This window comes from Squalius cephalus (assembly GCF_949319135.1).
Source record: "Squalius cephalus genome assembly, chromosome: 20".
Taxonomy (NCBI): Eukaryota; Metazoa; Chordata; class Actinopteri; order Cypriniformes; family Leuciscidae; genus Squalius; species Squalius cephalus.
Genome location: NC_137141.1, coordinates 11,433,646 through 11,452,065, shown reverse-complemented (window position 1 = coordinate 11,452,065; position 18,420 = coordinate 11,433,646). Strand labels below are relative to the sequence as shown.

The 18,420-nt window shown below is 38.6% G+C and overlaps 1 protein-coding gene across 1 annotated transcript; it reads left to right on the top strand.

The window, feature by feature from the left end:
• The first annotated feature begins 1,052 nt into the window (after positions 1–1,052).
• Positions 1,053–18,130, top strand: zranb1b (zinc finger, RAN-binding domain containing 1b). Its single transcript, XM_079853977.1, has 10 exons — positions 1,053–1,550; positions 4,582–5,543; positions 6,566–6,753; positions 6,846–6,999; positions 9,074–9,145; positions 9,818–10,016; positions 10,823–10,943; positions 12,893–13,022; positions 13,901–14,130; positions 17,232–18,130. Exons 2-10 carry the CDS (start codon positions 4,697–4,699, stop codon positions 17,448–17,450), a joined length of 2,160 nt encoding a protein of 719 aa, XP_079710103.1. The 5' UTR covers positions 1,053–1,550; positions 4,582–4,696; the 3' UTR covers positions 17,451–18,130.
• Positions 18,131–18,420: the final 290 nt, after the last annotated feature.

The following is an 18,420-nucleotide window of genomic DNA, read 5'->3' as shown; positions in this document are numbered from 1 at the left end:
GTCTGCCTTTGCTGTCCTTGGGACCGGTTGGGAGTCGAGACGCGCCGCGCTAGAAGTTTGACATTGACGACAAGCGCCATTGGGTCTCGCGTGTCACGTGACCGACGCGTTAAGCGAGAAGAAGATTATGACATAAAATAAAAAGTAAATTGTCATTGTAAGGAAAATTTGGAGGGGAAATATATTTAATAGTTACTAGTTATGGAAATAATGTTACAATGTAAATATCCTATAATATATATTAATATAATTATATATATTTTATTGTGTAAATATATATTTATATATCATATGTAATAAAAATATAATTATAATACATCTCATTTTTTTTTCTCGCTTTTGATTCTGGGATGAATTTTGATTCTTGTTGCAGTAGTTTATTGAAACCACTGGATGGCGACAAAGTTACGTTTTACTACTGATGCAACACACTGTTTTATTTTTATTTATTTTTATTTTATAGATTTATAGAATAGATTATTATTGTATATTAATTTTCTTCTAAAATTGAAACATAATAATCAGCTGGCGGGGGGGTGGGGGTCAATGATTATGACTAACCTAACCCTAACTCATAAGAGACATAATGTACTCTAAAGAAATGTAATAGACAGAAGATATTCAAAATGTAGGAATAAATTATACTATTGTATTTTGTGTTCTAAAGCTAACAGTCTTTCCTTCATAAAACGAATACATTGATAATGTACAAAAGCATATACTAAATAAATGAGTAAATGGAATTAACTGTTCAGCTGTGCCCGACTTTATTGTTTTAACATAAAAGAAGATTGTTAATGCTTCACGCAGAACAATCTAACGGGCCTGGAGCTATGTAGTCAACTCTTTTATTTTTGTTTTCATTGACAAACTGCCCTTATGTCACTGCAGATGATGCTGCGGTAGATCTTTCTGAAACGATGACATCATCCCACTGACTTTGGCAGTGGAGCCGAACACAACGAAACACACTCCATTTTGGCTCCAATCCAGAGTGAAACCTAATATTCCACCCATGGTGTTCTTAGAGCCAACATGGCGGACAAAGAGCAACAGTTTCCTGGTTGTTATTGCTTATGAAGGAAGTATGCCGTGAAGCCCTTTAACGAAAGAAATGCGCCCTCATTGGTTTCCACGGTGTTTACGGACCGAGAGCCAATCATATGTGCCCGCTGATCCAGGTGATATCCCTCCTACCAGTATCTCCGGAGTAGGTTTATTTTGGTTTACCCCCCGCTCCTGTGCCGCCGCCATTAAAGCCAGTTAGTATTGGTAACATCGGCAACAGATATGGGAATTCCGGTGTTGAAAACCCTTTAAAAGCCGCTTTGATCCGAAGACCGCGGTGGTGTTTGGGGTTTCAGAGGAAGGGAGAGGAATAACATGGGTGTTCGGACGCAGAATCGCTCTGCTGTCGCGGTAGATTGTCGGTGCTGAGCTGGATTTGGACCCGATCGGATTGGGTTTCGGTAGGACAGTCGTTCGGTTTGCAGAAGGGCGAACTCGGGAACGGCAGTGTTTGCAAACTGAAGTGTGGAGTGCAAAGACAGGTAAGGGCCTTTATATTTCTGTGGGAGGGGAGAAATCACAGTAACAGTATATGCAACAGGGTAAATTCATGCATATTATTTTTTTAGTTTCCTAATGCTCGGGTAGCTATAATTTAGGCTACTGAAATATTTAATTATTTATTTTATGGTGATTTATTTTTAAGGAAGTGAAAATGTCAACGGTCAAGTTTAGCCTACAGTCTGAGTAACGTTGGAAGTCAGCTGTATGTGTTTATTTACAGTGCCGAAACCAACACCGGAGCTTTTTTTATGGTGTTGTTGTAGTTCGGGGAAAATCGACACCTCGGTGTGGAATTCCGAAGCGAGCCGAGAGTGTTTACAGTATATCAGCGCAGAGTTTCTTCGGATACATTTGAGCTGTGTACATTTGAACTTGATACATTGTAGTGGCGGAAATGCTTTCAATTTATATCGCCCGTTAGAGAAAAAATTCCTCCCACCGTTATAGCCAGATTTTTCCTGTCGTGTAACAACAAGAGGTATGTGATATATTCCTATCTAGACAGTATTTGTACAGTTTCAGTATTGCGTCTAGTATTTTGACAGCTCACTATCCAGTCTGACAGATTCTGACCCTTCGAGAACATTGAACCTACAGGCTACTAGTCCTACTGTTGTGAACTTTTAAATGTTTGTTCTTGACCAAATGTGGGGCATGAAAAGTAGAGCTAAATGTAATATAAAAGTGGCAATTATGATGATAATACCATGTTTTTATAGACGTGCCATGGTAATAACCCGGTTTTCTTTGACTTCCATGTCAAATCTGTGGCATAGTAACGTTACCGGTCAAAAGTTTGGAAAATTACTATTTTCAATGTTTTTGAAAGTCTCTTGTGCCCATCAAGCCTGCATTTATTTGATCAAAAATACAGAAAAAAACAGTAATAGTGTGAAATATTATTACAATTTAAATGAATGGTTTTCTATTTTCATATATTTTAAACTGTAATTTATTCCTGTGATGCAAAGCTGAATTTTCAGCATCATTACTCCAGTCTTCAGTGTCACATGATCCTTCAGAAATCATTCTAATATGCTGATTTATCATAGATGTTGGAAAATATTTTTTATAACTGTATGAATAACAAGTTAAAAAAGAAACGCATTTATTTAAAGATAAATGTATTTAGCAAGGATATGTTAAATTGAAAAGTGATATTAAAGATTTATATTGTTACAAAAGATTTCTATTTTAAATAAACGTTGTTCTATTTTAACTTTTTATTCATCAATGAATCCTGAAAAAAGTATCTAAAAATATTTAAGCAGCACAAGCTGAGAATTCTGCTTTGCATCGCAGGAATAAATCACATATTTAAAGTATATTAAAATAGAAAACCATTATTTTAAATTGTAATAATATTTCATATTATTATATTTTTTTTCTGTATTTTTGATCAAATAAATGCAGGCTTGATGAGCATAAGAGACTTCTTTCAAAAACATTAAAAATAGTAATGTTTCCAAACCTTTGACCGGTACTGTATATGTGAATTATTCAGTACCACACTATTACCATCTTCATAACATCACTGTACCATGTTACCACCATAGGACAAATTTGTCAGGGAAATCTAGGTCATCATGAAATTCTTTTTCCCTTTTTTTTAAACAAATGTTAATAACCAAAATCTAGTCCAATAACCAAATGAGAATGTAGGTCAAAGGATGTGACCGCTTGCCCCAGTGAGCTGGATTCATCTCTGTCGTAGTCCACCTGTTTAGACTGTCAGGAATAATCCAGAGTCCTGAACAACTTTCCGGTCTAAAAAGCCTTTCAGAATAAATGTATTGTGCTCGTTTTTATTACAGCAGCAAATGGAAAGATTAAGGTCGCTCACATAGAGGGAAACACATGTGATTGAAAAGACAAAAGACAGATTTCTGTCTGTTACTATATAAAGAGACATGGAGAAAAGCACAGAATGTACATACTGTCACGCATGTCATCATGATTTATGCTGATATACTTTTATTTAAATCAAGTGCATGGTAGCTTATAACAGTCGGTAAAAAAAAAGGATATTTTAGGACAAATGCAAAAAGTTACTGCATGGTAACATCTTTACCTAGTACTTTAGAAAAAAAAAACATTGTATTTAATTGTTAACAATTGTATTATTGTGGGGTCCAAAAATTTAAGACAACATTGAAAACCTGGGATTCATGATTTTGACAAATGTATAATAAAGAAAGGTTAAATGTCGAAATATCCTGCACTATTTCTAGGTCACTAATCAAATGTAATCAAATTTGTGACATCGACCATGTAACTCATCTGTTCAAAAGGTCTATTGGAGCACAAGATGCTCTTGGAACATTTTCAAATCAGGTTTTTTATTCTAAACTTGTGGATTAAATCAAATTATATCAAAAGTGGAAAACCAGTAGGACAAACCAAAGAGTATTCTAACTAAAGTTTGAGGCCGGTACGTTTTTTTATAAATCTCACCAAGGCAGCATTTATCTTAAAAGTATAGTAAAAAATTCAAATAAAATGTGAAATATTATTACAATTTAAAATAACTATGTATGATTTAAATATATTTTAAAATGTAATTTAATCCTGCAATGGCAAAGCTGAATTTCCTCCAGTCTTCAGTGTCACATGATCCTTCAGAAATCATTGTTATATGCTGATTTGCTGCTCAAGAACCATTTTGTATTATTATCATCAGCTCTGGAAACAGTTGTGCTGCTTAATATTTTGAATATAGAATTGTAAAAGAATTTTTATGAAACAAAGTAAAAGTATTCACTGTTACATTTGATAAATTTAATGCATCCTTGCTGAATAAAAATTATTAATTCCTTTAAAAAATACTTACTGACCTCAAATATATATATATATAAATGACTTATGCTGATAATATAAAATTTAGAATAATTTCACTCATGATCTTGGATCTTTTGGAGCAATGTATATCAAATCTTTTCCTATTATTGTCGATCAGCATAGTTCCTTTCCCAGCAATAACTAAACTTTGCCTGTCTGTGATTATTGCAGGAGAAGCTGGAGGCGCTGTGACTGTGAGCGAGTGAAAGCAGGTGAAGAACGGAGGACCGGCGGGCGGAGGGGAGGGAGGGGGGGCGATCAGCTGGTGTGACCGGCGCGAGCGAGGATGACAGATTTTGGCTTGAAGTGGAGCTGCGAGTACTGCACCTACGAGAACTGGCCGTCCGCCATCAAATGCACCATGTGTCGGGCCCAAAGGCACAACGCGCCCATCATCACCGAGGAACCCTTCAAGAGCAGCTCCAGCCTGGACCCCCAGCTCTGCACCACCCAGGGGGGCTCCACTCTGCTCATCTGCCCCGACTCCAGCGCCCGACCCCGGGTACGGATCGCAGATGAGCTTCCCGAGACCAGCAGCAAATGGTCCTGCCGGATGTGCACCTACCTGAACTGGCCTCGCGCCATCCGCTGCACGCAGTGCCTCAGTCAGAGGCAGCAGGGCTCGAAACAGGGTCCGCTCAGTCCGTCGGAAGCCCCCCAGACTTCAGACTCGGGCTCCAGACCCTCCCCGGTCACCTCGGACCCCTGCGAGGAGTACAACGACCGGAATCGGCTCAACATGCACACGCAGCGTTGGCCGTGCTCGGTTTGCACCTACGAGAATTGGCCAAAGAGTCTCAGGTGTGTGGTGTGCGACCACCCTAAACCCAGCAGCACGCCCGAGCCGCCCCAACAAGATTCAGAGGCGGAGAGCGCCACGTCCCCGTCGATAGTAAACGAGCAGGAGCGGGATAACGTAAGGACAGCGGGGGGAGGCGGGGGGAGCGGGGGTCTCCGGGGCAGGCAGAGGAAACTCTCTCCCCCTATGTGTAAAGGGCAAGCGGAGGTGAAGATCGAGCTGGCGTCGGGAGCGGTGGGCAGCGATAATGAGCAGGAGGCAGACTTTAAAAAACTCAAACAGATCCGGAACAGGATGAGGAGAAGCGACTGGCTCTTCCTGAACGCCTGCGCTGGTGAGAGATGAGCCCCATTAGTGGCAGATACAGTTTCCCCAAAATGTATTTAGCCACATTTTAAAAGTGTCTGAAAGTCATTGCGTAAGATTGAGTGTCTGGATCAGCACTCAAATGCTGTAGGATCTTTTCTCTTCACTTACTATCTTGCTCAATGTCTTTTAATCAGCTGGTGTTTTGGTGATTATTATTATTTATTCATTTTTTTAGATATGGTAACACTTTTACAATAAGATCTAATTTGAACATTAATGCATTAGCTGACAACTAATAATGAGTAGTATGTTTTTACAGCATTTATCAATCTGTTAATACAAATATGATTGTCCATTGTTCATGTTAGTGCATTAACTTTTGATTTTGATAATTTACTCACTCTCAAGTTGTTTCAAACCTGTGTGAATTTCTGTCTTCTGCTGAACACAAATGAAAATATTTTGAAGAATGTCGGTAACCAAATAGTTGATGGACACCATTGACTATGGAAGTCCAATACTATGAGGTCCATCAACTGTTTGGTTACCGAAATTCTTCAAAATATCTTCATTTGTGTTCAGCAGAAGACAGAAATTCACACAGGTTGAATAAATGACTACAAAATTTTTATTTTTAATTGAACTATTCCTTTAATTAATGCTCTGGTCTAGAAGCATTGTTCATTATTAGTTGATGTTTACTAGTGTTAACAAATGAGAGTGTAATGTAAAGTGTTACAGATTTTTTGAAGTGTGGCTTAACTGTGATGTGAAGTGGAAATTAAAAGCTGAATCTTTTGATATCAGCTGGTATCAAACCTTTATTATCATCACTGGTTTGATACAAGCTGACTTTTTCTCTCTCTCGTGGACTCTGCTACGTCTGTCTGCTCTCTTGCATCAAAGTATGAAATCATTGATCTCTAAAGCATCATCATTGTCTTCTGGGAAATTCCTATTGCCCCTATAGATCTGATGGGAATTGAACATGAAAGAGTTGTGAAAGCGGAAAGCAACTCGCTCATATGTAACGCACACTTTCATCAGGTGTAGTCGAGGGAGATCTGGCCGCTGTGGAGGCGTACAAGTCATCAAGCGGTGATATCGCACGTCAGCTGACCTCAGACGAGGTGCGGATTCTCAACCGCCCGTCTGCGTTCGACGCTGGTTTCACGCTGGTGCATCTGGCCATCCGTTTCCAAAGACAGGACATGCTCGCGGTGCTGCTCACGGAGGTCAGAGTTTTACATGTGTAGGTGATGGGTCAAGGGAGGGCTGAACAGAATTAGTCTCACAAAATGATTGTTTCTTTGCAAATGTATTCCAGGTGTCTCAGCAGACGGCAAAGTGTATACCGGCTCTGGTGTGTCCTGAGTTGACAGAACAGATCCGCAGAGAGGTGGCGGCAGCACTTCACAGGCGTAAAGGAGAATTCCCATGTTACTTCTTCACTGACCTTGTCACCTTCACATTACCAGCAGGTGATCACTCACAAACCTCCCGCCCTGGGATCTCACGCTTTCAGACCACATGGGTCACAGAGACCTATTTAGAGTGGGCCGATTTAAATTTTTACACTAAAAAAACACTTACAATGATTCTTGCTACCAATAATATCACAATTTTATCGTGCACTATGGATGGATTTAACAGACTGAGTTAAATAAATCAATGTATAATGAAATTATTAAATTAATCATAGAATGATGTAGTAAATAAGTAAATAAAAGTATAATGAAATGCAAGTATAAAAACGGTCAATCAAGCTTTCGTCATTTTTTTGCGCTGTTCTAAATGGCCAAGAGTGTTCAAATGAAACTTCTGTCATCATTTACTCACCCTCAAGTTGTTTCAAACCTGTATGAATTTCTTTCTTCTGTTGAACACAAAAGAAGATATTTTGAAGAATGTCGGTAACCAAACAGTTGATGGACATCGTATTTTTTTTCATACTATGGAAGTCAATGGGGTCCATGAACTGTCTGATTATCGAGATTCTTCAAAATATCTTCCTTTGTGTTCAACAGAAGAAAGAAATTCATACAGTTTTGAAACAACTTGAGGGTGTGTAAATGATTTTTAAGTGATCTATTGCTTTAAGGCCATTCCCCTTATGTAACATTAGAAAGAATAACGAACATAGTTAAAGATGAAAATTACTCCATTACAATTTACATGTCATTAATTCCAATACGACTTGAGTAAAAGCCTTAGAGTATCTTATTTTAACAGTACTAATTATTTTGCTTGTACTGAATATAGGCTCAGAGATGCACTAGTGCTCCACACCTAAGAGACATGCCAGGGAAAAACAAGAAACGATAGATTTGTGAGGAGAGCAATAACATGTTTATTTTCTAAAATCGAAATAAAACTGAACATTCCAATATTGCAATAAATCAAGGTCGACCGCTTCTTAAACATCTACAAACACTCATTCTCAGTTTAGCTCAAGTGCTCAAAAAGGGCATAAGTAAACCAATACCCTTCAAAAAGGGTCTCTTCAGTATGATGGATAAATAAAATAATGTTATGTAAAATTAAATAGTCCAAGTCTGCTTTCACTGGACTTTGGTTTCGACTGCAGTCATGTCCTCGTCTCATATGAAACACCTGCGATTCAGCAACTACCTGCTAATGCACTCATATTTGTGCAAGTAGCCTTGTTGACAAGTGTGTGTGAGTAAGGGCAAAACACACAAGATATAGTACCTTCAATTCCCACCTTCTTTTGTAGCCGAAATAAACAGCTGCATAAAAAGTTGGGTGCCATGCAAAATCAGAAATGGTCTAATTATTGGGATATATGAGGGTCCGTGGCTCTACTATTGGAGAAAGCGTAACAGCAACTTGGATCAAGTGTGCCTTGATAACCAATCCCATTACAGCCTTGACATCATTGAATTTCATTCAGAATTTCATTTAATTTGTGCAACAGTCATTCACTGTTTGCAGATACCATAGAAATAAATGAGAAGTCCCGTGAACTGAATCATATCAGTCGCGCAATTGTCCTTGACTTCTCTTATAAAACAGAATTTTTTTGGTGTAAACTCTAAAAATAGATCAATCAAAATGAATGTTTAAGAGCAAACATGTTGAAGATTAGCCGATTGGCTGTTGATTCATTAAATAATAATCCATTTTCCCCACAAAAGAAGTTTATTCAGCATAGTGAAGCCTCTCCTCCATAGACATACATTAAATAAACTTCCTATAGTCTCCTCCTTACCACAGCATTAGCAGGCGTTGTACTGTGTTATGTTATAAGCTGTATAAGTGGCTTTGGCAAAATGCATCGAGTAATTGCATTACTCATCACAAATATAATGGTGTAAAGAGTGCATATGCTTATTTAAAAATGTAGTCAAGTAGAGTAAAAGTTGCTATTATCTATCTAATTATATTTACTCAAATACTTTACACCACTGATTGAAAGGAAAACTATTTAAAAGTATGTTTAAAAGTGGAATAAAAATCCACAATATGTCCCATTTTACAAACCGTAGGGTTGTAACTGAAAAAGATTTACATTTATTTTTATTTTTTTCAAAGATATTGAAGACCTTCCCCCAAATGTTCAAGAAAAACTGTTCGATGAGGTTCTGGATCGAGATGTGCAAAAAGGTAAAGTGATTTTTTTTTTTTTTTTTTTACATTTATTTTATACCTTAAAAATGGGCACCAAATAAATGATGGGCAACAAATAAAACTTTTGAGTCTAATATGTGTTGCTCAAGAGAAAATCTAGATCAGTGCTTCTCAACTAGTTTTACTTCAGGACTGTGTCTTGAAATTCAATTATTGTACCTTTTTTGCTAGTAAACCTGTATTTAATACAATTTGGGTCATATGCTCTTTTACCATGCATTATTTTGTTTATATTTATTGAAGATGTTACTCAAGCTATCCACATTGGCATCTAATTTAACAAGCTAACAGTGTGCCAAGAAATTGTAAAGTTTGGGTGCACAACCTTTTAGACATTAACATCAAAAGATATGGGAAGCTTTTTTTTATTTTTTATTAATCAGCCAGTTTGCTGTCCTAATGATCCACAATTATACGTCGTAGTTAGTTGATTTAATTTTTTGCATTTAGTATTGTTCCAGATGAGAAATGACCTGCATCCTGTTTTTGGGTTGCGACCCACCAGTTGAGAAGAAACTGATCTAGAAAATGCCTTAGCTGATCTATTTCTGTTGCATCCCTGAAGATCTGCAGGCAGCTAGCAGAAACGAAATTTATCACTGGATGTACAAAGAAACGGGTTGCGAAAATGATGTATTCTGTGTTCAGAGCTGGAAGAGGAGTCTCCCATCATTAACTGGTCTCTGGAGCTGGGCACACGTCTGGACAGCCGGCTGTATGCTCTGTGGAACCGAACCGCGGGAGATTGCCTTCTGGATTCTGTGTTACAGGCCACATGGGGAATTTACGACAAGGACTCAGTCCTGAGAAAGAGCCTCAACGATAGCTTACACGACTGCTCTCACTGGTAAGACAGGAAATTAGTAGGCTGGGTTCACATTAAAGGTGCAGTAAACACTGTTGATATTTGAAATCACCCCAAACAAACACACCCCTCCCTTCATTTCTCCGCCCCCAAAATGGATGTCTCTTCATCATAGCTGAAGCGAAGCAAAATAATGTTTCTTGAGAAATAAAGCGAAATTCTCAGTCATTCTTCAAATCTCCCTCTTGCTCACTTTCTCTCCTTCCCCATCATGAGTGGACACATCCCCTGATGCTCATTGGCTCACTATTTCCTCCCCCATCATGAGTGGACACGCCCCCTGCTGCTGATTGGCTCACTATTTCCTCCCCCATCATGAGTGGACACGCCCCCTGCTGCTGATTGGCTCGCTATTTCCTCCCCCATAATGAGTGGACACGCACCCTACATCTATTGGCTCACTCTCTCCCCATCATGAGTGAACACGCCCCCTACCTCTGATTGGCTCACTCTCTCCTCCCCCAGCATGAGTGGACACGCCCCTACTGCTGATTGGCTCACAATTTCCTCCCCCATCTTGAGTGGACACGCCCCCTACCTCTGACTGGCTACAAGTGTGTTGTGCTGCTCGGTTGATCCACTCTCAACAGCGTTTCTCAGAAATTGCTTACTACACCTTTAACTACCCAGAACAACCTAGTATTGTTTTGCATGGGCAGCATCATACATGTTTTCATCAGCAAATCTTGTCATTGTTGTAATCCTTGTTGAATTGCAATGGTGTTTATTCAAATCGGTGTAATTGCATCTGTGGATTTCATCACAGATATAATGTGTGTGTATTCCAGGTTCTATACGCGCTGGAAAGAGTGGGAATCCTGGTATTCCCAGAGCTTTGGTTTGCATTTCTCTCTGCGGGAGGAGCAGTGGCAGGAGGACTGGGCGTTTATACTATCATTAGCTAGTCAGGTAAACAACCAGATTTACTGCTGCTGATAGATTCAGGAAAAACATTAATATTTCACCACCTACTGAGATACCTGCAGTTGACTCATACAGAAACACACACATACAGACACACATCCCACACCGAGAGGATGAGGGCTGGATTTTTCCATTAGTTTGTCATTTCCATACAGCTTTTTTAACAGTTTCATTGTGCTTGAAGCCAACATGAAATCAGAACTTATTTACTTTGGTAATACACATTTGTGGTTTTAATGTGACCGATTCATCAGTACATGTTATTCTGAAGGAACAGAAAGTTTTTCTTTGTAAGCTTTCATCGAGATGTAAAAACCCACTCCAGCTCTAAACAATTTTTTTTTTTTTTTTTTTTTTTTTTTTTTTTTTTATGGATCATGGCATATTTCCCAGTGAGAAAGGATATTCAAAAGAGTGACAACAAAATGGGTTGCAAACAGGGATGGAAATTTTTCAAAAATATCATTAAAAAAAAAATTTGATTATTTAATTGAAGTAAAACGAGAAAGACGTTATTTTTTAATCATTAAGTTTTTGTCACCATTTCTGAACAAGCTTATGATTAGGCAATGTACACAACAAGCTTACATTATATCTTGAGGTTTTCTTTTAGTTGAAAACATTAAACAATGTGTATTGTAAACAAAAAAAATACAGAACAAAATCATTTATTCTCAAGCAGAGAGAACGAAAAAACCCATTAATGAAGCAGCGTGCGCCATTTATCATACAGAACATACAGGGGTTGGACAATGAAACTGAAACACCTGGTTTTAAACCACAATAATTTATTAGTATGGTGCAGGGCCTCCTTTTGTGGCCAAACAGCATCAGTTCGTCTTGGGAATGACAGTTAGAAGTCCTTTACAGTGGCTGGATGGATTTTGAGCCATTCCTCTACCAGAATAGCGGTCAGGTCACTGTGACTCTTTGTCTCTCTCCTCCAAAACACCTCAAAGTGGCTCAGAAGTATTTAGATCTGGTGACTGTGCAGGTCATGGGAGATGTTCAACTTCACTTTCATGTTCATCAAAACATTGTCACAAGTCTTGCTGTGTGTATTGGTGCATTCATGCTGATGCACGACACCCCCTTCAGGGTACAATGTTTGAACCATTAGGTGCACATGGTCCTCCAGAATGGTTCGGTAAGCACAGTAGGGAATGTCATGATATTGCAGCCCAAACCATCACTGATCCTGTGCTTCACTCTGGGCAGCAACAGTCCGGGTGTTAAACCTCTTTAGGGCTTCTCCACACTGTAACTCACACGGATGTGGGAAAGACAGTGAAAGTGGACTCATCAGAGAACAATACAAGTTTTACATTGTCCACAGCCCAAGATTTGCACTGTTGGCACCATTGAAACATTTGGCATTAGCACAAGTGAGTAAAGGTTTGGGTATAGCAGCCCATCCACGAATACCTGGGCAAACCAGAGATGCAATGTAAGTTTGAGAGGTGTCGGCCCGACAAATGTCACGAGAATCACGACTTGCTTTACGGCACAACGTCAGATATATCAACAACATATGAAGCAGCCTCTATGGAAGACACTAGCACGCATTTCAGACGTGAATCATGGCAGAGTCGACGAAGAAAGCGCGGTCGGAAGAGTGCAGAGACGGCTCTGCGTGAGTGGTATTTACGACAGTAACGTTAAATACAAGTACTCCACAGTGACTCTAGGGGGCGCTGTTTGAGAAAAACGGAAACTGCATAGTGTGCCTTTAAATTTTTCGAATAATTATTACAAATGGAATATTTGACTATTTGTGCACACCCCTATTTGCAAATGGCGTTTCACGTTGATTTATATTTTTCATAATGAAACATAGGATTGAGGTTTCCCTAGTAAAGCAAATAAGTTGTTTTCCCATTTTATTGTTGTTACAGTCTTTCTCTGTCTCTCTGTCTTGTTTCTTCTGCCTGCAGCCGGGTGCGAGTTTAGAGCAGACGCACGTGTTTGTTTTGGCACACATCCTTCGGAGGCCCATCATAGTGTACGGTGTGAAATATTACAAGAGCTTCAGAGGAGAGACGCTTGGATACACACGCTTTCAGGGTGAGCTGTCTTTAAGCACGTTACACTAGCGTGTAGATATCACAATGTGGTTTGCTCGGTTTTCAATAGCTATTTATCATATCTATGACCAATATAATTAAACTTTCTGGTTATCAAAGAATCCTGAAAAAAAAAATGTTTTCCACAAAAATATTAAGCAGCACAACTGTTTTCAATATTGATAATAATCAGAAAATGTTTCTTGAGCAGCAAATCAGCATATTAGAATGATTTCTGAAGGATCATGTGACTGGAAGACTGGAATAATCACAGGAATAAATTACATATTCAAATATATTCAAATAGAAAAGTTATTTTAAATTTTAAATACTGCTTTTTTGATGAAATAAAAGCAGATTTTGTGAGCATGAGAGACTTCTTTCAAAAACATGAAAAAATATAACCAACATTGTGTATATATAAATGTATATATAATTAGAGCTGTCAGATCGTTTAATCGCAATAAATAGTATCTAACATAAAAGTGTGTGTGTTAAACTAATTTAAAAACTCTACAAATGGCCGAATCTCATCTGAATAATTGACTTGGTTGATGTGTGGTGTTGTTCTAGTTATAAAGATCCTGTCACTGCACATGTCTAAGGATTATATTAATTTTATCAGTGTTCACAGTAATGATTAGTGTGAGCACATTAGCATTATTCTGTGGGCTGTTTGACTACGCCGGCCAAGAATTGTGTGATTTATTATATCAGCCACTGGCAGGCTGTTATTGCTACTATAATGACAAAACTGCCAGCAGAAACAATCAATATATCGCTGTCAACACTCGGCTGACTTCAAACACGGTGTTTGTGTTTGGGGTCAGTCACACAGGGCTTGTGTAATTACTGTTTGCTTTGGCTGTTTTCTTGTAGGTGTGTATCTGCCTCTGTTATGGGAGCAGAGTTTCTGCTGGAAGAGCCCTATCGCCCTGGGTTACACGCGTGGACACTTTTCTGCCTTGGTTGCCATGGAGAACGATGGCTACGATAATCGAGGTGCGGGCGCCAACCTGAACACCGACGATGATGTCACTGTCACTTTCCTGCCGTTGGTTGACAGCGAGCGAAAGCTGTTGCACATCCATTTTCTGTCTGCACAAGAGGTGAGAACCGCCCCGCTGACATGAAAACACTCTAGATCATGAATATTCAAGAGGAGTTATGGCCTGTTTACACGGCGTCAGAATTTTCAGTGATTGATGTGTATAATTTTTTTTTCGGAAGTCAAACAAACCATTAATTTTAGTATCCAAATATGTTTTTTTTTTTTTAAATGCTGAAAGTTCAACATCATACTCTTTTTGATGCAAAAAAATTAGATGAACTGTTATCATCACTGTGTACATTTAGTATTGAATAGGAAATATGCATGATGTATGTACAAAAAGACAATAGGATTTCTCCATTGGCTTTTGGATTATTGCAGAAAATAAGCTCTGTGACCAACAAAAGATTATGATTCTGAATAAAATAGATAAATTCTCTAAATAGAATCGGCAGGTGAGCTGTTTGGATACCTTTATCTGCAGAAAAGTAATCGTTGTTATATAGCTCAACACGGTTAGTCTAATTGTTTGTATCTCGTGTTCTGGATTCGCCGTGAGTCACATGTTTGTTCCTTGTTCCTCCACCTCAACACTATTCTGTCAAGTGGCTAACATGGCATAATCAGAAAGTGCTTTATTTGTAGTTACAGTAGGCTAATACAGCATTTTCTCCACCATACAATATATTTTAAAGTTAATTTCATGCCATTGGACAAGTCATCCAGCTTTTATTAACATGATATTCTAATATCGATCTAGCTTTCTGCAACAAGTGTCTCATAGCAGCCACCGAGCGAACGCACAGAGTAACGTTATAATTTTCAACACACTCAAATGTATTATTTGATTTATAAGATTTAATTTTGCCCAGGTGAAACAGCGCTGCGTTACTCCACAATTTTAATTTGTCAAATAAAGTGGCCTGTAGGAGTAGTAATTCAGCACTTTTATTAGAATAAAATTAGGGCTGTCAAACGATTAATCGCATCCAAAATAAAAGTTTGTGTTTACATAATATATGTGTGTGTATGGAGTATAATTATTTTCTATATATAAATACACACACATGCATATATATTTAAGAAAAATGTGTTATTTATATATAAAATATTTATATATAATATAAATTATATATAATATAAATATATATACACAGTATATACATGCAAATATTTCTTAAATATATATGCATGTGTGTGTATTTATATATAGAAAATAATTATACACCGTACACACACATATATTATGTAAAAACAAACTTTTATTTTGGATGCGATTAATCACGATTAATCGTTTGACAGCCCTAAATAAAATAAAATAATGTGAATTTAGGCATCATGGGTAATGTATTTTTTCACCACAAATTCCACTTTTCAACACAATATTTTAAAAATAAGTTGAAATAATGTGGGCTGATGGCTTCAATGGAAGCAAATACCATTGATTAACAACCTCGTAGCTCACAGTTTATAAGTCATTGTTAAGAATCAATTTCCCTATGGAGAAAATTAATGGCGTTTTTACTTCTGTAACCTGACGGTTGCCCTCTTATAGAGCTGGTAAGTCCCGCCCATCCGTAAAACCCCACTGGACCTCTAGGTTGAAAAATCGTCAATGCAAGTGAATGTGAGAAAATAATTATTTTCTGGTCCCGTTTGAATTGTGCCATGAATGTGAACATATGTTGTCTGTGAATTTTTTATATAATTTTTCATGTTACGAGTTTGACAGTATATGGTATGATTCTTTGGCAAAGACTACATGTCGCCTATGTGACGTCACCCCATAACACATTTTCCCTCCACTTGTCAAATCACGGTGCTAATGCTGCGATAATCTATGGAGACAGATCGAGATGACTGTGTGTTTTGTACCCAAATGTCACCATTCAAACCAAATGGGCTGTTCTTTCTTCAGATTCGCGTCTGAAAGCAGCGAAGAGTTGTAGTCCACAAAGTGCTCTCACACAAAGTCTAACCGTATCAAACGTCTACCTGCTAAATTGTAGCATTCTTTACACGAAAAATTATATAAAAAATTCACAGACAACATATGTTCACATTCATGGCAAAATTCAAACGGGACCAGAAAATAATAATTTTTTCCCATTCACTTGCATTGACGATTTTTCAACCTAGAGGTCCAGTGGGGTTAGCGGAAGGGGCGGGACTTACCAGCTCTATAGACCTTATTTAGCCCCGCCCCTTTTCAGCACTGCGCTCGTTGTCTTTTGACATCCGGTCTGTATTTTCACAACGATTTTGCGTGTTTATTAATGAACGGCTCGTTTTAAAATCTTCCCGGTCGACTGACATTTGTTTAGTCATCTGCTTTAAACATTACAGTCCTCATGATAACTTTCGTTAACTTTACATTAAGTAAATCCACTTCAAAAGCTAATTACTCCTGGACAGCAATGCCATAGAAATATACTGAGCGACCGCAAAACGGAAGTTAAAAGACAATATTCTAAAGATGGCGGCGCCCTCGTTTCTATAGAGTGGTGCAGGACAGGTATGATGTCTGCCAATCACAACGGCAGCTTTTAAACAGGTTCCAAAGGTTCCAAATAGAGTGGTGCAGGTATGACATCACTTTTGTAGGCCAATCGGCAGTTAGCATCACGCTGGTTCCCTCGAGAAAAAAACCCAATAGGATTTTTCCATAGGCTTTTGGATTATCGCTAAAAACAAGCTCTGTGATCAACAAAAGTTTGATACTTACATGTTGTGTCCATCAAGATCATTTTCACAGATGAACACAACTTTCATGAAGTTTGAATCCTAAATGCAGTCGCCAGAAGTAAAAAGCTAAAGCTAGGCTATAAATGAACTACACCACGGTCCCATGACTTCAGCGTCACCATCAATAAGCTTCCGACAACTCTTTCAGTTTTCATCTAAAAACATCTTCCCAGAAAGTTTGAGTCTAGACTAGTTTATATGAGCACAGTTAGAAGCATAACGATGCTGTAACAGCTTGTTTTTAGTGATAATCCAAAAGCCTATGGAAAAATCCTATTGGGTTTTTTGGTTGAGGGAACCAGCGTGATGCTAACTGCTGATTGGCCTACAAAGTGACGTCATACCTGCACCTGTTTAAAAGCTGCTGATACACCTTGACAAGCTCTCTGATTGGTTACTGTGTGCGTCCGTCAGATGGGGACAGAGGAGCAGCAGGAGCGCATGTTGAGGCAGTGGATGGACTGCTGTGTGACGGAGGGGGGGGTCCTGGTGGCCATGCAGAAGAGCTCGAGGAGGCGGAACCACCCGCTCGTCACTCAAATGGTCGAGAAGTGGCTGGACGGTTACCGGCAGCTTGCCGCTTGTCCAACTCTTTCTGACGGAGAGGAAGAAGAGGAGGACGAAGACGAGTGAACAAGCGAACAGTTGGCAGCACTTGACACTACAACACAGCCCTCTTGCGTTCCCCCACACACTGAAACACACAAACACACACCTTTAGCCCCAGCCGAACGACAAGCCCGAGGTTTCCTTTTCGGTTTTTGTCACTAATGCGGCAAATTTGTTGCAAAATAAAGGAATGCAATCATGATTGTATTTGTCTTTACAGAGTATGTTCTTTGCTTTCGTTTGCGTTTTGTTTTTAATTTGCCGTTGCGATGCTTGTAGTGATTTAAGGAAAAAGAAGTGGAAGGAAGAGGAAAGAAAATTGCAGCAATTTAAGCACCCTATTTTTTTTTTTTTTTTTTAAATGTCTGGTTCTGTTTGTAACGGAACCGACGCAGATGTCTACTTTTATTTGTGTAGTGTGACTCTAGACTGAGATTACTAAAACATTATTCACTACACGTTTAACAAGCGTTATCTATGAATCACATGCACGATTGCTTTTCTAAATAAAACTGTCGGTTCTCCGTTCCTCGCCCGAACGTTACGAGGAGAACGCAAGTGGACATTTCAACTCGATTTCTAACAGATTTTCTGTATTTATCTGGATAATAGTTTGTGAGCCATAGAAATGAATGCTTTTCCACTCACATCTTGTCGTCCCATCTTTGAACTGCACTGCGAACGTGAACGCTGCGAGGAAAGAAGGCATGTTTCAGTTTACTGTGTCCGTTGGATGAGATTTCATGCCATTTTCCGAAGGAAACATTATTTCAGCTCTTCTTTAAATGTGGTCCGTTCACTCTTTCAGTTGTGTATTTGTGTGTGATGTATGTCTTCTGTGAAATGTCTGGCCACAGGTTTTCATTGCACGTTTTTTTCCACTTGGTTTCCAAACCTTCTTCATCACATTCAAAGACTTGATGTAAACCAAAGTGAACATTCAGAGAGATCTGTGGAGTGTTTTTGCAGTGCTAATATAACTGGCTTTGTTTTC